The 25,337-nt window shown below is 37.6% G+C and overlaps 1 protein-coding gene across 5 annotated transcripts in view; it reads right to left on the reverse strand.

The window, feature by feature from the left end:
• Window positions 1-25,337, reverse strand: part of LOC129372266 (kazrin-like) — a 157,613-nt gene that overhangs the window by 2,790 nt on the left and 129,486 nt on the right. The window contains exons 6-12 of one of the 5 annotated variants that reach the window (XM_055049422.1): window positions 21,904-22,095; window positions 9,937-10,073; window positions 9,431-9,601; window positions 8,204-8,287; window positions 6,931-7,120; window positions 4,702-4,838; window positions 87-4,325 (exon numbers count right to left, since the gene is read on the reverse strand). In XM_055049422.1, the coding sequence (XP_054905397.1) occupies window positions 4,155-4,325; window positions 4,702-4,838; window positions 6,931-7,120; window positions 8,204-8,287; window positions 9,431-9,601; window positions 9,937-10,073; window positions 21,904-22,095 (1,082 nt within the window). In that variant the 3' untranslated portion in view covers window positions 87-4,154. Of the gene's footprint in view, window positions 1-86; window positions 4,326-4,701; window positions 4,839-6,930; window positions 7,121-8,203; window positions 8,288-9,430; window positions 9,602-9,936; window positions 10,074-21,903; window positions 22,096-25,337 lie in introns of those variants that run through there. The other 4 variants (XR_008607237.1, XR_008607238.1, XM_055049424.1 and 1 more) reach the window with 4 other exon arrangements.

Raw genomic sequence — 25,337 nt, forward strand, 5'->3', positions numbered from 1 at the left:
TGAAAAACGGGACAAATCAGAAGTAACAACATACAACCACAAAACACTTAAACAACACAAACACAGGAAAAGAGAGGACAGCCACATAGAAATCATTATCATTTATTTTATTTTAAAATAATCTTATTTTTTTATTTGTTTTCTTTTTTTAGTGTAACGTCGTTGCCATGCCTTAAAAAGTCGCTACTATCTACTTCTAAATATCTCAGTTCCACACTGAGGCCTACATCTCTGACTTTAAATAAAACTCTTCAATAATAATAACAATAAGATTCATCTCATTTCTGTAATGCTGTCTCATTTACAAAAAGTAAAATATCTGTGGCAGAATAAAAACACACCGTGGCTCAGAATATGAAATCATACAATGCTGCATTTGATATGTAGTTTCTCCCATCAGCAGGTAAAAACTGATTAAATGAAAACATAAAAGTAGCCTGTGTTTTTCTATATATTATTTGATAATGAATACCTCAAGTGGTTGAATTGTTCCTATAAATACAGCCGAATATGTGATGATTTATCTTTGCATTTCCTACATATTATTTTCCGTTTTTGTCACGCCTAAATGTTTCAGAAAATCAAGCAGATGACAATGTCCAATGATATGTTATTGTCTTAAAACTCAAGTGTGCTTGAATCATGAAGCTTCACAAGGCTCCATAACTCAACTCTAGCGCACTAGCAAATCCACCTTTGAATTATATATATAAAAAAACCCAAGTGGATCTTCGAGTCAAAGTTTGGAATTAAATCTGAATTAAAGGCTTTGGTAATGATTTAGAGTAGGCTATTTAAAACCCTCCAGTGAAGCTGATTTACATACTGGTGCAAAGAAAATTGGACTAAATTCCTCCACACTGATGTAAAAGACTCTTTGCCAGTTGTTACTGGCCAGGGTGGAACAACTAGTAGCTGGTTTTAGAGGGCGGTTATTTTTTCACGCAAGGGCAGGTTGCTTTGGATAGCTTGACGAATTAAAATCATAATTTGAAACAGCATTTTACATTTACTCAGGTTTTCATATCTTATATTAAAATTCGTTTGATCATCTGAAACATTGAAATGTGACCATGTAAAAAAAAAACATAAAAAATAAAGTCTGGCAGCAAATACTTTTCCAAAGATCCTCTTTTCTCGTAAAATCTGGTTTAAAAATAGCTCCAGTGCTCCACTGTCTGGCACTGTTTTTGGGGGTTTTTGGTACAGCTAATGAACACCCGGTGATAATTTAATGTCAGGGAGAGAAGAGATTTCCAGTGGGGGCAGTGCAGACTCCAATTTGATCCAGGATGAAAAGAATCCCGTGTCTCTGGACATTCTTTGGCTTGAAGAAATGTTATTAACCTTTAACACAGAGCTAATTGCTTTTTTTTTCCCCCAATAGTAGCTTAAACTGAATAATGTTTAGTGAGCTCTGGGGGTCACCTGGAAACCAATGCTTTTACTTGATTAGTATGCTTAAGACCTAACCTCCAGAGAAGGCACTCATCACTGTTAGAGTCTTTTGTTTAATGTATGCTTCTTTTAATTATGGTTCCAGTTATTAATTAAAAACAACTTTGATTCCAGCGGTCTGCAAAAGTCTTGACCATCAGTTTTAAATCTAGCTTCTAATTTTAGACAGGCTCCTCCGCTATAATCCAATGCCAGCAGCTTTTCAGAGTATTAGCATAATGATAGCTGCGAGCAATTGCGAGATCAAGTTAAAAGAAAATGGGAGAAAAAAACATGAATGATTAAAAATAGTGTTGGTTTCTTGGCATCTTTGCTCATCTTGAAATTTCCAAATTGATTTCTACATGGAAATGTTGCCTTGGAGATGCAGAATCAGGCTAAATTGCTAAACCCTAACAGAGTAATCAAAGAAAATTAAAGGATCAAGTTTAAAAGTCAAACAGGTTACATTTGAATCTGACAAAACCATGAAAAAACATCATGAAATCAGTAACTGACCTCTCTTTTTTTTTATTAAAGTGCCTTCTTGACAACATATGCAACACAACCCTGTCAGCATGCTTGGGGGTCTGAGGTTAATGCATGCAGGTTACATGTTCAGGTGTGTGCTGTGTCTTGCATATCCCTCGAACATTTGGATATTTTGTCACATCACAGCCACAAACTTCAATGGATTTTATGTGATGGACTGACACAGAGAAGCTAAATCCATGTAGGCATTCATGGTTAATCTAAAATATCTGAATGATGTAGAAACCATTTAGCCCTCCTTACTCTGTCACCCTAGAAATGCCAATATAACCAGCTACTTAATGATTACTGGTTACCTAATTTATACATATAGTCTCTTAGAATAAGTCCAACTGATCTATCAAGGACGTTTGAAGACTCTCATGAACAAGCAGCACCATAAAGATCAAGGGTCACTGCAGGCACATCAAGCAGATTAAATCTGAGTTACATCAGAAAAAAAAAAAACCTTTTAAATTTTTTGCTTATCACAAAGCAATGTTAAACGTGCCATTAATACCTACTAAAGCACATGTCAAACTCAATGCTCAGGGGACAAATCTGACCCACCATACCTTTTTATGTGGCCCTCTAGACTCCAGAGATGTGAAATTACATCAATCAGTCCCTCTGGTTTTTAGCAATCACAGAAATTCACGCCAAATCAATAGATCCGTGATCGATGTGATGATTAACAAAGTTAACAAAGTATTTATGTTACACCGTGCAAATATTGCCAACTTCCTCATAAATATTTCTAAATTTGCTCCACATAATCAGTGATCCTGACTGCAAAAAGAATCTTCAAAATAATTGTGAGATCCCAGAAGGACTGAACAACATGAAAAGATGTTCAATATTATTTAATTTTAACTTTACTTATCAAATGCAGCAACAGCTATTTGTCAATGTCTTTGATATAAACTAGTTAAGGAGTTTTATCAATGCATTCTGGCTCATGAGAGAAGCAGCCAAGATGTCGACTTAAAACTTGGAAGGATCTACAGAGATCCACATCTCAGATGGGAAAAAAACAGAAAACTCTCAGCTGTTCACTTAACAAATCTGACCTCAAAGAAAGATGGACGAGGAGAAAGACATTGTGAAAAGACAGTATTGAGCCAATTTTACATCAACTCGATCTGCCCTCGATTCTATTTTGCGAGCTCTCAGTTAGTCTTGTAGAGCATAATCTCTGGGCTGGTGAAAACAGAATGTAACGTTTTGGCCTAACCCCATGATAAAACATATTGGTGGCAGTATAATGATTTGTGGGAAGCTGATTAGAGTTGGAGCAATCCTGGAGTAAAAATCTGCTACAGATATAGAACAAATATACAACCAGAGCATCGAATTCAATAATTAATTTTGCAAATATGGAGAAAAGAAAAAAATCAAGGGGTATGAATACCTCGACAAGGCACTGTACGTTCTATCTTTGCAGATAGAAATCATGTTTTTTTGTGTGTGTGTTTTTTTTGCATTTCCTGTTTGGCTTCATTATGCTGACCCCGTGCTCAGCGGCTCATTTGCAACCAGTTGGAGCCCCTGTTCAGTTTTTGTTTTCTGAGGAATCCGATAAATGATAATCGAATTGTTGTTGGAACTGAGGAGTCTGCATGTTGCCTACAGGAAACTGTTCTCATCATGGCTGTGTGAAAAAGGAGGGGAGGACCAGGCAGGACAAAAAAAAAACCCAAAACAAAACAAAAAAAAAAGAAAGAAAGGGGCTTTGAGTTGTGAGGGAAATTTGTGTCAAAATGAACAAAAGTTAATTGGAACATGGAGACATTTACAAGCACAGAGTGCACAACAACTGTTGTTATTTACAGATACAGCAGTCCTTCAAGTTTCCAGCTTTTTGAAAACAAAAAGTCAAGAAGAAGATCCAGTAACACAGCTTTAACAGAGCAAGTCAACATTGTTGCTGTGTTTCTATTTACAGAAGTGTACATACATACAGGTGCAATGTGTTCAATAAGACTTCAGCGAAGCAAGACGCGCCTCTGGCTCCTGACTTGACCTCTGACCATTGGCCTAACCACGCACGTGCACGCTGACACGCACACACACACGTACAATTATCCCCCTTCTAGTGGGGCTAAACAGGCGCATGTATTATATTATATCTATACACTCCAACACTCATCGTGGTCCAAGGTGGGTTCACTCAGAGAGCTGTGCTTTTACCAGTCTGCATCCTCTTCTATGTAATAATCGGGTGTGGAAGTACCATCAAACAAACCGGGGTCCAGAGACTTGCGCTGCTTTCCCCGGGCAAAGACACGCGACAGTGAGCCCAGACCCATCTTCTCTTTCTTCTTCTTACGCTTCGCCTCCTCCAGATCTTCTAGGGACTGCAGGAGGAACAAGAGAGGAAAAAAACTGAACTGACGACCACAGAAACGGAGCATTACAAGAGCAGAAGAGGTGCAAAAAAATACCAAGAGATCACAACAGAAAGGAGAGATGAAACTTTTCATGCTGTTGGGCATGCACCTATTTACATGATTGTTTTTTTTTTGTTTGTTTGTTTGTTTTGTAATCACCGCAAAAAATTTATATCACGTCTCCAGAGTGAGTGCACAACAGAAATGCATGGGGCAAATGAGAACTCAGCCAAAAGGACAGCGAGGGGGAAACAACAGCGGTCAGGCGGTGGAAAAGTCAGCCGTTACTACGAGAGCAGAACAGGTGATTACTTGGGAGGGCGCAGAGGCGGGCAGCTCTTACATTGCAGAGGGAGTGAGTCCGGTGACGTGGCGAGTTTATGTCGCTTGGTGTAGACGACCGTTCTCCCTCCACTGCAGAGGCGTCAGAGATGATGGAAGGCTGACGCGAGTGGATGGGGCTCACTCGCACCGCAGCCACTAAATGGGACAAGAGGGGAGAGAGGATAGGCTTACCTTTGTCTCGGGAGTTTGGGGCACCAACGGTACAAAATGAGGGGAAAAAAAAAATAAAATAAAATATGATGGACCCTCAGTATTAGCACAACACCACAGAATAAAAATTAGCTTAAAGATAAATGGAGGAAGGAAAAGAGGGTATATTTTTCTAACCAGCTGCAGTTGCCAAGCAACAGGGAAACAGCTTCACAGAGGTTTAGAGAGCGTGTGCTCGAACCAATGAGACTGATACATAAAGTACAGCCAATTGCAATGCAATTTGGAGTTCGTGACTGTCTCCACATCTTCCCTGTCTTCTTGCATTCGCCCGCGACTTCCTCCAGATGTCCCCAATTAGTTAGCAACTGGTGTGTGGAGCTACAGCTGCCATTTAAAACAATGCATTTTAAGGGTTTTGTACAGCTGCGAGGCTAATTTATGCAGCTTTTTCTCTACTTTATTGCTTTTTCCTATGCTTTTTTTTATGTCGGAAACCATTGTTTGGCAAAGATACTAGTAAAGCCTTTCCAAAAACATCAGAACTTGTGTGTAGTAACATAAGTCCTGCCTAGGAAGTATGGGGCTCCTGCCGCACTCCCCTTTAGTGGTAGCCGCGGGACGTAGGAATTCAACAGAAACTTTACTCTTACAGCAACACAGAACGTTTTGTGCTTTCACGAGACTGATGATAAAAATGCAATTAGCAATAAGCTTGAAAAGTTAAGGGAAGGAAATAAAATATCACAGTTGAGAATAGAATGTCCAGTTGTTATTTCTATTTAAGCACGGCAGTATTGAGTTAGAAAAGTAAAACATTTGCAGTTTGGGATATTTTTATTGATTATGCCAAGTAATCATTTAGATAATTGCTGTAGTATTTTTTTCCATACTGAAGCTTTCATGACAATACCGAGATTAAAATTTCTATGACAAAGAGTGACATGTGTGTCAGTGATCAAAATACTGGCAAGTCAGCGAAGATTGTCTGCATATATATTTTTGTGTATTCAGAAGTTGTCTTTTGTTTTTGTAAAAACATAATAAATGATTTATAAAAAATAAGATTTTTTTTGTTTCGTTTTGCAAATCTCTCAACACAAACTCAGTTTTACAGTGAAGAGCTCTTGACTGCATCGAGAGTGCTGCAAAAACCACTAATATATTTTCTATGTACATGATGTAGAACTGAGCTCCTCAAGAAAAAGTAATTCAAATTTTAAATGTGATTTTGCTATATCTCTAGAGACAATATCAGAAATGCCATTAAATCCCCCTTTTTTCATCTTTATTTACAAGCTAAGGATTGAGTAATGGACCTCAAAGTTTGTTTGATCTGTTCACTGATTTCTGCTTATGCAGTACTCCATATTGGCAATACTGAGGACATCTTGTTGATACAATTGAGGGTAACTTTCTCTGGCAAACAGAAACATGAAACCTGTTCCAAAGAAAGGAGTCACACTTTTGCACATGATAAATGGTTTGAAAGCTACGTGTAACCCTGCATTGATTTTCACATCAATGCAGGGTTGCATTGTGGTTCCCCAAATCTGAGTGTAACCAATGCTTTATGCAAATAACACATCTCTTAATAAGTACTCAGTTTTGTTGAGGGTCTATCTCTAGTGCAGCTTTGCTATAGTGAAATCCTCACATAGTTTGTATTTGCATTAAAGTATGACGAAGTTCTAATTATACTAGAAAACGTACTAGAAAGTGGCAATTGCATTTCAAACATGGCTTCGCCATTCGTTTTAGACTAATGCTTGGAAGTCATATGAAATCCTGTTTCTTTTTCGACTCTGACAAAGATGAAACCTGAAAAACGTCAACATAAAAATTCAAACAAGTATTCCATTTAGGACTGACCACATGCATTCAACATGCAACTTATCCTTGGCTGCCATTTCAGAGGAAATAAAGCGCATGACAAAACACAGCTGGAACATCATAATATTTAGCAGATGGTGCAATTTAATGCGTAGAGACCAGCTTCACGTGAGCATGCAGTTTGTAAGCAATGGGGCCACAATGTCAACATGTTACGAGGCAATCTGCCCTCGCGTTGGCCTACCTTGTCTGTCAGTGGGATGGCCTGTGTGGACGTAGAGGGTCTGCTGACTTTGCCTGATGGCAGCAGTCAGGGGAAGATCCGCCTGCATCACCCACTCCTGGTTGTTGCCATTGACGACCGCCTCCGTGGGCATGGCCAATGAGTGACGCTTGGGCACATCCTTTGTCAGTGTGGCTAGTGACTGTTTGGCCTTAAGGAGATAAACAGACAGACGCACATGTTCATGCTGCACAGCGTCGTTTCATCACGCTTGTTTCTGAGCGAGATGCCGCTTCCCTGGCTGCTGTTGTTTTTATTTTTGCGCCCTGTTTTACTCGCAGACATGCTATGCATCCAGAAAGCTACAACGAGTTTCCCAACGTGTTAGTGCACACAGACGTGTGAGCTTTTCTCCTGGCTCGTCATGTTGCTCTTGTATCTGGAATTATCTGTCTGTTTTCTCATTCTCTTTTTGCTGTGCAAAATCTCTCACTCCTAGGAGTGCTGACAAAGTTATTTAATAACAAAAAACAACAAAACATTAAAAAGGGGGGGGGGGGAATACTGATAAGAGGCATGAAGCATTTGTTGCTAAAAGGGTGGAAGCGGGGGGTTTGGTGTTGTGCAAAATAACTAAGGAAATGAAAAACAATTAAGTCTTTCTATAACTTTAATTAGTACATTTGCTTTGAGGCGTTTTTTTCACACACCACAATGAGCTTCTGCAGCCTTAGAAGATATGCTTTTCACCCCCAAAATATGCTCAGAAGAAAAATATATTCTTTCATTTTGTTCCCCACCAGCCTGTGTTTTCTGATTAGCTGTGGCATGTTGCTGTTTAAAAATCGCTTCAAATATTGTTATTGTTCAATTCTTATTATCATGCCGAGCACGGCATGCCACAATTCACCACCACAATCAGCTTCACCGCAATCACATCTACTTTAGTGGTAGTCAAACAATTATCAGTCACTTTCTTTTTCTTTTTTTTTGACATGCAAATCTGGATACACTCAAAAATGTTCAGCGCAATTCGGTGTCAGAATACAGATGAGTTTTATAGCATTCAGGGTGATCACTGTTCTAATCTGTGGCATTTCCCAGGTTAGGATCACTGGGGTCAGACAAGGGTGGGCTGGGGATTACATAAAAAAAAGAAAAAAAAAAAGAAACGTGCATCTGAGGTGGAATGCTTCCCAGAAAATCAAAACTGGGTGACAGGTAAGGGAGATTTCCGGGGAGAGTTGGGATCAAAACAGGTGAAATTTATTTTCAAACTGTGGGCCTGTCTTACCGCCGTGACCCTAGGAGAGCAGTCCCTGTCCACAAGCCGCTCAAACACCCGGAACTCCATTCTCTGATTGACACAGTTACTCATCTGGGGGGTTGGAGACATGAGGAATCGCTGTGTTGCAAATTTAAACAATTTTTTTTGTTTCTTTTACTCAAATGTTTTAAGTAAAACACTGTATGTGGAAGACTATACACAGCGCTGTAGCACTTCTTTAGTATTTTCTTCATGCTCTGCAATCATGTAGTACATACCTACTAACTCTATGAAATACAAATCTGTATAAGTAAAACATAATATAGTGGTAAAAGTAAGTAAATTGTTTCCATTTCTAACTCCTCTGCCATATACTGCCATATACTGCCTATAAAAAAATCAGTCTCTTGTATGGAAAAGGATTAGGGCCACTTAAAAATATGTCTGAATTTTGAGAAAAAGGTCAGAAATCTCAGATTAAAGTCTAATTTTTTTTCTTCCTTTTTCAGTGGCCCTAATCCTCTTCCATACCTCTTAGCATGGACTGGTGTAAGATTTCAGAAAATGAATTACAGCAAAACTAAACAACATGACCTTACTGTGACTAACATATTGCTAATTACATGAATAACATAAACAGTTTTCATTGTCTATTTAAAGAGATAAACAGACATAATCATATAAAAATAAGCATTTGATTCTGTTAAGTGAAAGAAAGGTGTCATAGCCTTGTTTTAGTAGGCGGCGTACAGCAGCAGGTTGGGGAGGGACAGCAATGTGTTTTTTTTTCTTGGTAAATCCTAAGCCCCTTCTCGACTTCACATTGAAATCATGGAATAATTTGTTTTCATTTCATGGATACGGGCAAAAAAAGCTACTAACAGAAGCTACAGAGCTAAGAGTTTAAGTTCCTATTAATTACACTGAAATATTAACAAGGCTTCTCAGGCAATTTTATGAGTCTAAAGTCAAGTCAATTTATAAATTCAGCCGTGGAAGAGTGTAGTAGGAAAAAAAAGTGTCTAATTTGGCAAAGCTAACTAGAATCTGGCTTTATCAGAAAAGTCTAAATACAAACAATATTTCTGCATCTTATAGCAAGACATGACTATGTTCTCTAGAAAAACCGAGTAAAATAAACATTTTTTTTTTTATTTTAACTTTTTGTATTTAGCTTGTCACTCCACTATAGATTTCACTGCCTGATCCCGAATGCCTCTTTCTGTTAAACAAGCCCCCCCATGTCTGACTTACCATGGCGAGTTCAGCCTCCAGCTCCTTGATGCGGTTCTCCTTGAGGTCTAGCTGGGAGCGCAGCATCCCTGTGTGCTCCGTGGCCTCCTTGGTCTGCCGTCTCAGATCCCACTTCTCCCTCTCCAGGAGGTCTTTCTCCTTGGCCAGAGCCTTCACTGCATCCTCGCTCTCCTAGCAGACACACATATCCTGATGGATTGGTTCACATATAAAGCCCTACCGCATGACTTCGATGTGGGAAAAAGCAACTAGAATTGTCTTGTCGCGCTACACGTTTAACTGTATTTACTGGGCAAAATAACAGAAATAAGATATTTTTATTCACAATCAAATATTCACAATCAGAGTAATGACTCTGATTTAACTGTCAACGCTTCACAGATGCAGATGATATTGATCATCTTTACCTATGAGGTGTTTTTGTGCAATGCCAAGCCAATGAGCACAACAGCAAAAGTTCCAGGCATGTACGTTTGTCAACCAAATGCGCCATGAGCATGCCATACTTTCCTGTGCTGCTCGTAGTTGCGTATGAAGTCCCGAAGCTGCTCCTCCCGGCTCTCTAGTGTGGCATAAAGCTGCTGCATCTGGTTCACCAAGTCGGCCTTCTCCGCCTTGAGACGTTTGCGGTCCGACTTCATGGCTGTGTTAAATAAAGAATAGAGAAAAAGAGAGAGAGAGAAATATGGAAAAAAGTGACTGTGGGTTGTGAGGGAACACTGAAGATTTTTAGAAAGATTTTGTTTTTGCGCCGTCCACCGTTTACATTTTATAAATGGTTACAAGGTGCTATAGTAAAGACATTTTAAAATCATTCACATTTATGTGAGATGCTTTTATTGTGTTAGCCAAATCACTTTTTTCCTACTGCCCTCATCTAAGGAACAGCTACTAATGTCCCCTGGTAACTTCATTCTGATGAAGTTCAGTAAATGTGAAATACTTTCCTAGTCCTATGAGATTCTGCCCCATTACCCCTGATGGGTTCTAAATGGGGATAGGTCTAAATCCTGGAGCTTCATTTCTAAGGTCCGGCCATCCAACAGAACTTTATACTTTACTCATATTTTGTGATACCAGGTGAGGGTCAGACCATAGGGAGACTACTAAGATGAGAGTTTTGCTGTTTATCTTCACTCTATCTTTTTCAGAATGGACCAGAGCAACACCCACATCCATCTATTCATCTCTTGCTCCATCCTGTCATCCCTAGAGAACAACACAGCAAGACGCTTTAACTCCTCTGCAGAGAGAAAGACTGACTCCGTGGTCAAAAGGAAGCTGCCAACATTTTCCTGTTAAGAACAACATGAGAACTGAGCAAGTTTATTAAATATCTGTGAAAGATTTCTTTGTTCTTTTCGCTGAACTTGCTGGGTTGATTTTAAGGAGCTCACTATATTTTCAATCAGTTGGTTTTAATTTAATAAAATTCTGTTTTTTTCATTATGAAAAGATTGAAACAAATCTTTATTCCTGTTTATTCCTGTTTTAATTATTTATTTAGAATTATTTAGAACCTGAAGCTCCATCAGATATGAAATGTTGGTGAAAACCTGCCTCTGGTCCAACATGGCCGCACCTCGATAAAGAGGAGAATCGCGCAAAAGCTCTTGTGTCAATCTGTCCTTCTGCTGCTGACTTTGGAAGAGACTGGGATCTGCAATTCATCTCTCTCCCTCTGCCACACGCATACTGTAATCCTCTGGCACCGCACCCACGCACAGTCATAAAAAATTACAGTTCGCAGTGGTTATTCAGAGAAGTGCTAATTTTCTCAAAGACTACATCTCCTTCGTCTCTCCTCCGCATCGCTCTCTGTTCCTGCTTTCTCTTGATCTGCCTCCTAGCACACAGCTGTTTAGCCAGACAGTTAAAATGTATTTCCTGGCAGACAACGACCATATTTGACCAATTTATAGCTTTAGTGTAAGTTTTGTATTTCATCTTCACTTGAAGTATGGTGGTAGAATTTTATATTTTATAACATTACAATTTTTTTTCCCCCTTTCAATGGTTACCTCTTTTTTATTATTCTCCAACAAGACAGCTCTGAGTAAATAACTACATCAAAGGCTAAATATGAAATGGTACAGAGAAGTTTTGCTTTAGAAACTTAAGCAAAGCGGAAGAGCAGCCTTTCCAAGTGGATTTCTTTCCTTCCAACCCTTTCATATCTCTCTCTAACACTCAGTCGAAATGGCGGAATCCAGCACTACAAACAGACCACACTAGCTGGCAAATGAAGACAAAACCCATCCCTCACTGACCAAGAGAAACAGGAAACCTCACAGCACCTGCCTCGGGGAAATGAAATGAAAGCTGTCTTTGGGACGAGCCAAAAACTCCGCCGCTGCCGCTCCACATCCTGCACCTGTGACGGCTTGGCAGCGACGACGCTCCTGGTGTTGGATGCAAGAAAGCACTCAGTGTGACTCTGTGAATGGATCCATTCACTGCTGCATATCAAACAACTATTAGATACCAATTAAAATCTATCAATAAACACTTTTTTGTGTGTGCTCTGTTTGTCCCGGAGCTCAGTCCTGTTGACTAACATTTATTAACAGGGGAGAGATGCAGAAGCTTGTGCACGTCTCTTCTCTCTAACAGTCATAATTATGGCTAGCATGCACTGCAGTCGGTCCAACTCTTACAACAACAAGTTGTGGCTGAACTTAATGTGTCTGGACGTAGAAGGCGACTGCAAAGTGAGTAGGAAGCAGAAAGAAGAGAGATGTGCACCCGCTGACTTTTTTCTGTATACAAAGGACGACCCCGGTTTGGTTTTGGTCAACAGGCAAAATACTTGATTTGACAGAAAACTAACCCTTGAGTGTAATTACCAGCTGAAGCATGGTGGTAGCAGCATTATGCTGTGGAAATGCTTTTCTTTCAGGACGAACAAGGAAGCAGGTCAATAAGGATGGATGGAAGTAAATAATAAATGATGTTGAAAGAAAACAAGCCTGAGTGCTTTTTTTGTGAGCAGAATAGATCAATGTTTGTACAACAAACAATATCTTAAATTTATGAGCAGAACTAATGTAATTTATCTCAATAATTTTAAGATATTTAATCAGCCTCCTCGATGGAGCAGAATATTCCAAGTTTAATGTAAATAAACACAAAATAATCTGCTTTGTTATTATTTGGGATTCTTTCTCAAAAATGTCAACACCAGGTTTTCTGCAAAACAGCACACTAGCATCAAAGCAGAAAACTACTCTCACCTAAAAGTAGTAGAGTTTACAGCTCTTGCAAAATACCTCTCTCCAAAGTTTACCTGTTTCCATTATTCAGTGTTAACAAATACACTGAGCTGTATCATGCTCTTCTGACCCACTCTTCAAAATCTGCATAAGTGGTTATCAGCTCGCCGCACAAAGGCTCTTCTGCTACCAAAACCAAAGTGCTTTGCCGTATTTTAATGTGAGACTCTAGTAGTCTAGTGCTCTAAAGGCTTTTGTCCACCGTGCTTCTGCATGGTGCTTCCCTGCTGGAGGACTTAATAAATGAGCCCACTCATTAGCTTCTGCACTGAAGAAGTGGCTTTGTCAGTCTGTATTAGTTTTAAAACTTAGTTCAATCTGTGGTTTTCAACATTTTTATGTCTTCGTACAATTAAACTTTCTCCATTGATGTTAAGGGAGATTTCATTTTCATTTGAATAAATAAATCATACGCGACTTATTGAGACAAATAAATGATAATCTAAAAGATCAAATGAAGTATGACACATACATTGTCACATTCTTCCCTTTTCAACGAGCATCCATTGAATATTTGTATGACCATGGTTGCATAATATTTGTATGAACCAAAAGGTGTTAAATGGTATTTAGTCTGAGAGAGAGAAAAAAATCTATTTGATGAATGCTTATTTCATGAGGAAGCAAATCACCTCCTCTTTGCATATTCACACAGTCTGTACCAACAGCAACAACATGATATCCTTTTCACATCCCACTCACTGCTTCGCTATGATTCAATGATGGGGTTCATTAGCATGTGTTCCCTATCGATTAGCGTGCAAATGAAACACAATTTGAGCCATTATTTTAACAAAAAATGTTCCTGCCATTCAGTTAATTTCAGCACCCATTTTACTTACATTATGTATCAGTTAATAGTTATCACATTAAACAAAAAAAGAACAACAATATTGAATCAAAGTACGTTATGTCTTAAATGAAATCATAGGGGCCATGTTTATTGGCATCTCGAAAATTTAATAAAAATTTAACATGGGACAAATGGGAGGATTTAAATGATCTGAAGTTCCTCTTAGTGAACTTTGACCCTCAGTTCCATCCAGAGACATTTCGCTGGACATGTGCTGTACTTTCGCTTTTAAGCTCTTTCTTGCAAACCACTTAAAGGTTTCGTGGCTGTGTATGTCACGATCACGTTCATTATTAATTCATCATCAGATTCTGATCTGATCATCATTAATGCCTTGGTAAAATTCACCTTTTATTCTTCCTTCAATTATATGTGAACTGTCAGTACCATATGCTGTGAAATATTCCTCTCCATGACATTCCCACCAACAGGCCTTATTGTTGGCATGTTTTTCTTTTCAGCTGATTTGTGGAAAATATGTTCCTCCAAATGAGACGAGTGTATCGATATCCAAAGAGTTCAGCTTTGGCGTTAAACAAGTTTCAACATGTTTGTTCTTCAGCAGTGGGGTCTTGTTCAGTGAGTGTGCACAGCAGCCACTGCCTTTGGATGCATTTTTGTTTTCATTAGATAAACTTTATATGTAACTTCCAGGTCTGAGGCTCTTTGTGAGACCTTCATGCCTCCAGTTTATGGTAAAATTATATTTGTTTGACTCCATACACTGGTTCAAACTGCGTTCACTGGCACATTCACTTAAAGCTGCGTTAAATGCATTTTCTTTTTTTCAATGCAATTTTGTTGTTGTGTTACCAATTGGAAAACTCTGTGCAGTAATATTTCTACATCTTTATATAAAATCAGCTGATATTGAAGACATTTTGCAAATGCTTACATTTGCAAAAGTTAGCAAATGTAAAGTTTGATGACTGTGTCTTCTTGAGCATCGTTTTCTTCATCTCGACAACAATATTGGGCAGAAAGAGTTTGTCAGATGTAAAATCAGATGGGAAAATGGGGTTATGTGAAGTAATTAAAGCACAGATGGAGATAAAAGTGGCAGCAGAGATAAAACCTTTTTTCTTAAGGTTAGATAGTTTGACAAGCAGATTAGCCTGAAATAAAACCTGGATTTTTCCAAAATGTTCATCTTGTGTGTATGATGCTGCCCTATTAGACTTTTATATATTTTTAGCACAACTTTTTCAAAGGCGTCCACAAATGTTGATGGCAGGAAAGTGTATAAACAGCAGTGAAATTTGAACCTGTACTTCAACATAGACCTTTGTAATTATATGGTCAGGTCATCATAGTAGATCCAAAAGACAGTGATAAAATGTCCTTCGAAAGTTAATGAGAATGCACTCCATACTGATAGTACTCCATAAAACTTTGGTTCTAAAGAAAAGCAAGAGGCTTTAACTCAAACTTTAACATAATTATTTCTGGTGAGAACAAAGGAGAGAGAAGTCCATTGAATGTGGTTTGGGGTTTTAAATCTGCCCACTGAATACTGAATTGATTAATTTCTGGTGTGATGATTACAGGTGGCCCGACCTAATGAAGCTACCTTTTCAGCCTGACTTCTTTTTATAGAAAAACAACAGACTGGACTGTTTTTAACAAAGAACACACTTTAGTTTGAAGAAGAATGACGTCACAAACCACAAAGAGTTGTGAGGCTGTTGAAGATGTGAAGAAAAACAGTGTAAACTGAGAAATAATTGTTTTTTTTGAAGTGAAGCTGCATCAGAACCCACATTAAATGCAGCATGCAAACACCCAGGAACAGATAACTGGCTGAGCAACCATGGTGGAGTAATTAAGAATCCCTTTTCACACTTGCAACATTAGGAATCATTATTCAGTTAGCAACTTGGAAGACAAAGTTCTCTAATCTGAAATTAAATTTCTTCTAATGGTCAAGTTCTGTCATTTTCTTGTGTGGCAAACTGGTGGTGACTTTAATCTGCAAAAGCTTCCTTTTCGGATCCCGAATGCTCCATTCGTTGCCTAAAATAAAAGCTGCCAGGTTTAACTGATGAGCTGAAGTTCAAAGTCAGCTATTATCAGTGTCAGTACTGTTTTTAACGTAAAGACAGAAGGAGCAGGGAGATATAAGAACCTGTTCAAAAGAAGAAAACTGTATTTTTTATATGTAGTTTAGGTAATAAGAGAGATAGCCTTTTAGTAGGAAGCAAAAAGGATAAGTCTGTGTTTCATCTGTTTGACCTTTCGACCTTTGTCTGCCATGGACAGGCCCTGTAACTGTGACTGTCGACAGCCTTTTGAAAATCTCCGCGTTAAGGTAGGGATGTAAAAGTTACATACGAAAAGTGCTGTTTTGTTATGCGAGCTGTACTAATGGTGCTACACACTAATGCAACAAATCCAGCTTGAAATGTCAGCTCTGTAATCATTTTGTCTTTTTCAAAAACATTATGAAACCCTGGCCTTTTCATTTATTCTTTTGGAAGTGCATTTCTAATTATTTTTAATGCAAATTACACAGTCTGGATCTGTGCAATTTACTATGCCTTGTGAAGTGACAAGACAGAACCTGGTATCTGAAAGTGAAAGTTTAAAAAGCGGCTTCAGAGTTTTAAACAGAACATGTTATTAATGTGTGTACGGCTTTGCAACAAATTTCAAGTTGTTCTCTAGAAATTTTCAGTCATTCTAATATGTTTCTAAATGTTTCATTACATTTCTGTCTCCCATGACATTCGACGCAGTAAACCTGAATCAACCGGCGTCGCCCTAAAACGAGTTAGAAAAAGTAAAAAGCTTGTAATGAGGTAATTCATCTTAAACCACACATAAAATATCCTGTCAATTTTTGCTTCTGTTTTGATTTACCGTCTGGATTTAGTTTTCTTTTCTTTTTTTTTTTTTTTAACTAATGCTACATTTCAAAGTAAAAGTAAACAAACATGCAGTCACTTTCATTATTTTGGCTTAACAAGCCAGATAAAAAGGGCTTACGCATTACGAAACTCTCTGTGTGTCTCTCTGTTTAGGTGATTAAATATCTAGCGAGACGTGAGACTCGTAGTGAAGGACACGTTTTGGAGGAAAGTGGCTCCAAACACAGCAAGAAGACAACACTTTGATGATATGTAGCTGTTTACTTTCATTCATGCTCCAAATGATTGGGGGGTGTCAATTAGCTGAGTGGAAAGTAGATAATTAAAAGCACGAGCAAGGGCCAACTACACTTTGAAATTTCATTAAAGGACTCTTTGATGAGGAAATCTTAATTGGAGTTGTGACAATTTTTCACTTCAGGGTTCACAGATTGTCAGCGCTGCATTGTTTCAACGTCATGTCGATTTACAGGCAAAATAACAAAGGCTGCAATTTAAAAATTGTTGCCAGTCCTGTGAATTGCAGCAATGCACCTCACTGGTCAACATCTGGTTTGCAATTGTAAGCATCATTAACACATCAAACAACACAGGTTTTGGCAGAATAGAAGACAAACAGAGGGATAGAGGAGAAAAACAGCAAAAAAATGCAGCAAGTGTGGAAAAATAAATATAGAAAAAACTACTGTTCTTCCTTTTATTCTAGTTTTTGTATTTATAGTGGACCAGAAATGTGTGTAGTTGAGCTGCACGCCATCTGAACTGAGTTAGGAATAAAGCTGCTGTGAACCTTTTCCAAGGTAAATAGGTATACTCCCAAGAAACAGAGGTCATAATGGATACATTACTGGATGAAACAGATATACACACAGCACCAACAACCCTGCACCCACAAGTAAAAGTAAAGAGAATTTAGAGAGGCCAATTTAGTTAACATCCATATTTGTGGACTATGGGAGGAAGATGGGGTAGCAGATTGAGAACCCACACATGCAAGGACAAAAAAAAAGCTTACTTAATGCAGAAAAAAACCTGATCTGAATTCAAACACAAAGATTTTGATCCAGTGCAACAATGCCAGCAACTACTCCACTGTGCAGTCTATATTAGAAATCAGTTAGATGGAAATGGGACATTAAGTTGCAATAAATCTTCATGTCCAACAATACTACTCCTAACATCTGTCAGTCTGATTTTCAAACTCACCTTTGTGATTTAAGCCTGAGGCTTTTTCTACTGCCAAACCGCAAAACAAAGGATATTTGTTACAGTGAAGGCTCGAAGCTGCTTCAACAAATTGCCTCTTTGGTTTTTAAAGTGCATCGGATTCGAATAAGAGCAGATAATTTCTTTTGACATTCAGGAAAAGTCATTTTACAATCCCTGTCACTTAATGCAGCAATTTGACAGATACGTACAAGAAAACAGAGTAAGAGTTAAGCTGCTGTGCCACACGCTGTTCCATCATTGTTCACGCTATGCAATTCACAGTGTACTTAATACAACTCTGAGTAATGCGAGAGTCATTACTTTTGTTTGTCTTTGGGGCTCACTTGTGTATTTATTCACTATTGCTTTTGTGCTTTTTCTGTAAATGTGAGAACCTTCAGACGTGATAATCGTGAGAAGAGGAATACCGTGAAGATTATTTCATAGCTTTCATTGCCTACTTCCTTTCTCATAAAGTCGCTCCGATCCAAATGAAAACTTAAAGTTAAAAGTACATCAATGTTTTCCTGTGGGATTGTTAAACCCTGGATATTTTTGCATTGTAAAATACACAAAACTCATTCTATTGTGTAAGGATTTAATCAGCTAGACCAATACAAAGTATCAAATAAAAAATTAATGGAAAAGGGACATATTTGTTATTTATTTTTTACAAGCAAAAGCTAAAAATTCTGGTGTGCATGCATATTCAGCTCTCTGATTGAATCTTTTCTAGAATCATCTTAAGCTCCAGCTTAAGCTGTATGCCTTTTGGGGTATATATTTACCCCCAAAGGCTCAAAGTGCAAAGTGTGCCATTTTAGAGCACCTTCTTTCAGATGTCTGCTTCCTACATGGCTTGTGACAAATCAAAGAAGGTAAAGGGCATCGAAAACAACCAGCATCAGGCAAATGTCAAAATAAATAAAGATATAAATGTATAGAAAGTCCTATTCTTATCCGTAAAATAACCCACACTGGTGGTGGTTGGTGGGCTTCATTGCACAGATCACAGTGATTCTGATAGTTAAATAATTTTAGAGTCTTACATAGAATTATACATGGAGAAAATTTACTAATCAAGGATTTCTGAAGGCAAAGAATTTTATTAAGTGAAATAAAAGAGTAAGATGGTCTAAAACTCAAAATACCTGCCACTTTTTTAAATTCTTAATTGTGAAGAACACTGAAAATATAATAATTATTCTTCTCATTCCGCTTCAGACTTTACATTATTATAAATTTCTGTCACAAAGAAAAAAGAAAAGAAATCACCATAAAACATACTGAAGTTTGTGGCAAATCATGGGAAAGCTCAAGTATAAAATGTTGAACCAAAAATCATGGCCCAAAAAGGCAGAAAGAAATTGGAACTTTGGTTAAACGTTCAATGTACGAGCCAAAAAAACAACAACAAAATCAACAGAAAAAAGCTGCTGCTGCTGTTTTATAGCTGCCTTTAAAGAAGTGTTTTTAACATATACAACAATGAAAACCCTCAATTAATGAAGATTTAGAAAGACTGAAACTTGAGCTGCGATGCAGCTCCTAATGATCCTGGCCAGTTCAGGAGAAAAACAGATAGACTCGTCATAGTTTTGATTTGCTGCAGAATTAGCTGTGTTGGTGCCTCCTAAAAGCAAATGTGTGTGTATGAGTCATGTTCTGGTCAATGTTCAGCTTAAACATCAGCTTATTGTCTATGCCTCCAATAAAATCACTTTCATGCCAAACAAGTACACCAGAAAGCCTTCGTGATGCAGCCAATTTCTCTTTTAAGCTCACGCCCTTTCAGTTTAACCCTGATTAAAACAACCTTTAACATCTCAAAAAACAATTTCCTTTTGTTCTCTCTCATCCCTCTTATAATTGCAGAACTGATCCACTAAGCTTAACGTTCCTTGACCTTGTAAGTAAACTAAAGTCCCCTTTTATCAAGCTTTTATTAGAGGTTGATTACTGTCACAGCCCGCAGGGGCTGGTAGTCTTTGGCCTTCATTAAAGGTCTGAGTCACGCAAATGAGGGTACCAGGGCTGCCAGGAGTCTGCTGAGACATTCAGCCATCAAAGTGGGAGCGAAGCATATTTATCTAATGCGTGTTCTGTCCTGCTCTCCATTCAGCCCTTTTTGTTTATAGTTCAAATCCTCTAGTTTTGCTGGTGTCGAGTGAAAATGTCGCAGCAACAAAATCTCCTGACAGCAGGTCATGTTTTTTATTTTATATTTTTTGCGCGATCCAAAACGATAGCGTTGCTCTCCGTCTCATTTCATGGGTGATATTTTCTTTGAAAAGGATGATTCATTGTTGTTCTGATGACATCTCTGCTTGAAGCCCTGCAATCCACCGAGCAGCGCCTGGCAGAAACTCATTTCTTTTCTTTTTTTTTTTCTATTTATTTATTTTATTTTTTTTTTTTTTTTGCAGTTTTGTGAGCATATTCCCACTTGGAAAAATTCCCTAAAACTGTGACAGAACCAGCCTGTCATAGCCAACGCCAACAGAGAAAAAGCATGAACCGTGGAGAGATTTTCTGAAGGGCTCCACACTTAATTGTGACTTTGATTATTCAGTATTTGAGGCCATGTGTGACCGCACAGTCATAGTCAAAAATTGACCTGATTGATATTTTGTGCTGCAGGTTTACATCACTAATCTCAAAGCCATCAGTAATGACTGAATCTTAGTGTGCGGTGCAGTATTCAGCCAGTGGTTCAGCTCAGAGGTCAACACAAACTCTCATATATACATTTTTTGTTCATTTCACTCATTTTAACCACATGGACTAAATGAAGAAAAGTTTTACCGTCAGACGAATTTGATCACAATCAAGCTGTCAAACAAAGGAACACTGCACCAACGCCAGATTTTAATTTTGCCAATATCCATAATTTCTAATAAGAATAATCGAAATTGCGCTAGTCAAAATTATGCCCGTAACATTTTATGGGCTACAAAAAAACTTGATGAGGCACATTTATGTAGATTTCGGTTGGCATCAAACTCATGCTTTTGAATGTCAAAGACGTTGTACATTGTTTAATCAGTCCGCTCTGAAAGACAAGTGGTTCAAATAAACAATTCAAAGCCCAAATATTTGTCTGATATATAGGCAGAAGATAAATGCATATAAAACTCTGAATGTTCATGTAGAGCTGAAAAGGAGGAAGAGGAGGAAAGTGAATGAAAAAGTAAAAAGTAAAAGAACTGGTACGCCACAAAATTATCCGTCCAGCAGATCGCATGCTAATGGTTCATAATGCAGTTAATGGACTCCATGAAGCACGTTTGTTGCAAACACTGCAGTCAATATCATGGTGCTGGGAAATAAAGCAGCAGAAGTGAAACAGCGAGAGTGGGAGTGGCAGGCAGTAAATCAAAGCAGGACAGCTAAAAGATTAAAGTGAAAACTGCTGCTGCTTTAAATGAAACAGGTAGATACATAAAGGTCTGAATATTTTATGAGATAGGTAATGGATTAGATATCTGGTGTGGGAAAACATGTATCTTGGTCAGGCTTTTTTAATTGACACCTCAAACTTTAAAGTTCTTCTCACAGAATTGCAAAAATCTTCCTAACTAATAATCAAATGATGGTTACCAAATAAATGTAAGCCTCTGAAATTTTTATTTTCATTTTTTATTTTTATTTTATTTTCACATTTTAACATGTTAAAATCACACATTTCAATTAATGTCACTGGGTTTTATTTGGACAAAGTAACAACGAGTGGTGTAAAGAAAATAATGCAACTTTTGAAAATGATCCTGCAAATTATCAACTGCGTTTCGGTCTGCACTTTGACTGGGCCATTCCAAATCATGAACATGCCATGATCCAAAACATTTTATTGTATCATTGGCTCTCTGTATGCAGTAATTTTCTGCATTAGTATAAAGTTATAAGCATTTTGCAGTCTAACAGGTTCCTTTCCGACCAAGACAAGACATCTCCAAATCATGATGCTGCCACCACCAAATTTAATGATTTGGTTGTGTTGATGTATTTTTTTTGCCACACTTTTATTATCCATCCACTTGTTCTAGTTTGTGTAACTGTATCACATACAATAAAATCCCAATAAAATAACATTAAGGTTTGGCATTGTAAAGCAAAAAAAAAAAAAAAAAAGAAAAGAAAAGCAACATTGAGAAGGTACAAATAGTGGAGACAATTTACGGGCTTTGAGATTTTATTGCTCATGTTTTTTGTTGTAATAAAACCGTTGCTGCTTCAACACGCAGCTGATCGTGTTCTGTCTGAACCTCTTACCTTGTAAAGCCTCTTTGGCCCGATCCAGCTCCTCCTCCTTCTGGGCCAGCTGCACTCGGAGCTCCGTGGCGGACAGGACGTCAGCCGAGCAGCCTCCCTGGGTCTCCTCCAGGTCCTTGCTCAACATGTCCTTCATCTGCCGCAGCAGGTGCACCTCCTCCTGGAGCTGGGCCACCTCTTCGCGCAGCAGAACTAGGATATAAAGGGAGAAGAGGAGAGCTTTCAGAGAGTTGAATGAAAACCTGCAGACCTCCTTTTTTAAAAAAATATTTTTTATTTCTTTTAAAGCCAAGGTAAAAACATGAAGCAGCTAGAGAGTGGGTTCTCACTAATCTTATTCAGGTTCATTCAAACGCTTTCAGAACTGGTCTTACTCAAACGCAAATGACTTAGAGATCAAGAAGTCAAAAGCTTTATTTTGATTGCGGAAAGGAGATATATTATAGCTTATTATAGATAAGTCCCCTATTATCTCTAATAATCATGGAATAATTCTCACTCACAGAATAACTAATGATTGTAATAACTTTATATTGTTATTTTTGAAGCTGCCTGGTGAATCTACTCTGTGACAGGAATTGTACACAACAGCATTCATTTGATATTCACTAAGCGCTTCAAAGTGCTTAACACCACCAATAATAACATGAAAAACAGAAAGTGTAAGAAGCTCGTTCTACCCTTCACAAACACGAGTCACCAAAAAATGTTAAAGTGCTCTTTTATACAACATCTCATGTTTTTCACACAGCCATGACAGAGTAATGGCAAAGTTTTCTCCTGCACATCAGCCTTTATCTAAAAAAAAAAAAAAGATTTATTTTTACTCAACAAATGTGCTTGCATAGATTACGGCATATGGAGAGTCATTTAGGAAAAAAAAAGACAAGAGGGCTCAATCTGCTCGATTTCATGCATCCTGAGGGCAAAGGGGTAAGATGGGAGTGAGGGAAAATCGCTCAGCCCCATCCTGCAAAGCTCTGTTATCGAGTGCTTTGCATAAATTCCACTTCACTGTAAATTCCTGCATCCCAACTCCAGTATTTCTGTATGAACACAGTATGGATGGAAAGAAAATCTCCACAGAAATTCTTTTTTGAAAATGTGCTGGGAGTCAGAGTATGAATTTATTTTTTAATTTATTAAATACTATAAAAACGATAGATCTGTCCTCACTCCTTTTGTTCTTAAGTTTTCTTCCACCTACTTCTACTTTTTTACTTGTATCTCTATAAACAGTGGGGAACAGATCTATACATTAAAATATTTTTGGATTGGTCACGATGTGAACATTACTAAAACTTGATTATCTTAATGTTAATTTGTGACTAAAGTTTGAGTAACTGAGTAACGGCAGAGACAAAATACGAAAGCACATAATTGCGGTTTATGGGGAACGCAGCACAGTTACGTAGAAGTAGCTGAAATACAAAAAGCTCAATCTGCGGTAAACAAAAAAATTAGTTGGACAAGAGCCATGGTGTGTGCTGGCTATATAATACTAAGATGCACTAATTTTGAAACAGGACTAACATTATAAACTATATCACACTTCTGAGAAAAAACAGCTAATTTTGCATTGGCACAATCTGAAGACCATCAAGCAAGAAATGTCACAGTTCCTCGCTAATTTGGAAAAGGCCAAAAGGTCCCAAAGTTTATTGCAGCTCTTATTGCTCTTACAAAGAACAATAGTTGCTCAGAGCTAGAACGGTCAACCTTTTAGAGAATTATTTTGATACAATATGCCAACTTTAACATAGTAAAATGTAAAAATTGTATTCTCATCTGTTTTTTCAATGAAACCACCATGGTCAAATTAAGAAATGATTACCTTGACTCCAGTTCAATCCAAACCAAAGGCAGTCAATCTCTTCCAAACACTCTTAAAAGTATTCCTTCCCCAAACAGTTACTCAACTAAGTGTAACTGAGTAAAAGTTACCCACATCAGCAGTTAATATTCATATCTCATGTCATGACAGACTTTTAAAAACAAACCCTAACTGAGGACATGCGGTATACTAAACCACTTAGACCATCTAGGAGTTTATGGGCCACAGTGCCATAATTCCTCCTTTGAAAATAAAATAAATCTGTCTGATAAATTTACTGTTTGAATAATAAGAACCTACCTCTCTGGGTTTTCAGGTCTGTTAATTTGACTAAGTTCATGCGACTTAGCAGATGTGGTGCCATTTGAATGATGAAAATTTAACAAAAAGAGGTAATTAGAAGGAGGTTGGAAGATAAAAAGAAACACTTGTTGGTGAAATGTCATTAGAAGGAGGTGTAATTAATGAGCATGATTAGCAACTCCATTAGCATAACCCTTCCTGGACATTAGAGCAGTTGTCACATTTGGAAAAAAAAATGATGGCAGGATAAAGCTCAATTGGTTTAAAACCTAAAAATAATCACATACCCAAATTTTTATTCATTAGCCTACTTTTAAATTTTCATTTCATTTATTGTCCAAAGGCAGCAATACCAAAGATTTATACTTTTTCAGTATAAATGGGGATACTGAAAAAGAGCTTGCAGTTTGTCTCGGCCACTCCAGTGCATTCCTCAAATCACCAAATGGTAGGTCTTGCAAATGTCAAAAGAGTCTGTTTTGACATTTGCAAGACAACAGGTAAATTTTCCAAAGCAGTTCATACAAACAACAAAACACCACAGATTACCTGATTTCTCCAAATCCTCAGTTCATTTCTCAAAAGTAAAAGTGTGTGTCAGTGAAGATGTCAGTGCCTCAGAATGAGAACGGAAAAGAACGTCAAATTGTTCTGTTATGTTATCAATATAACAGGTGAGGGACGTTGTTTAGTAATTTATTGAAACACTTAAAGTGTTTCAATAAATCACTTAAAGTGTTTCAATAAATTACTATTGAGAAAAACTATATTATGAGAAAAAGTGCCAAACATGAAATTTATATATCTCTAAACGCTTGGAAAATATAATTTATGGGAAGGAATACAAAAACTCTGCAACTGATGCAATTTTTTTAGTTTGAATCTGTTTCAGTGTACAAAATGAATCTAATTGAGACCAAATGAATTTCACCTGATGATAAGTTAGTTAGGTAACTTTATGGGGGACGTCATTAACAGGCAAATATGAAGAAAACTCATCTTAGAGTAATTTGGATGCAGTGTCTGGCTTGTGCACTTATTGACTACCACTCTTAGTAACAAATACTTAGGAGAAGTTTAGAAATATTTAGTCTATTCACAAAAAAACTAATAACATCACAACTGACAGAGAAACTTCTGATTCCAATATTTCTAATGACCTCATGAAAAAACATCAATTAACTGGATGTAAAACAGAGATACATTTGTTTGAGTGTTTGTGTTTAAAATTATTCTCATCTGTTGAGCTTCCCAACTCCGTCTATAAATGAAGTATTCATTGTAAATTCATTTAACT

This window comes from Poeciliopsis prolifica, unplaced genomic scaffold, assembly GCF_027474105.1.
Source record: "Poeciliopsis prolifica strain line A6 unplaced genomic scaffold, Auburn_PproV2 SCAFFOLD029, whole genome shotgun sequence".
In the NCBI taxonomy this organism is placed as follows: Eukaryota; Metazoa; Chordata; class Actinopteri; order Cyprinodontiformes; family Poeciliidae; genus Poeciliopsis; species Poeciliopsis prolifica.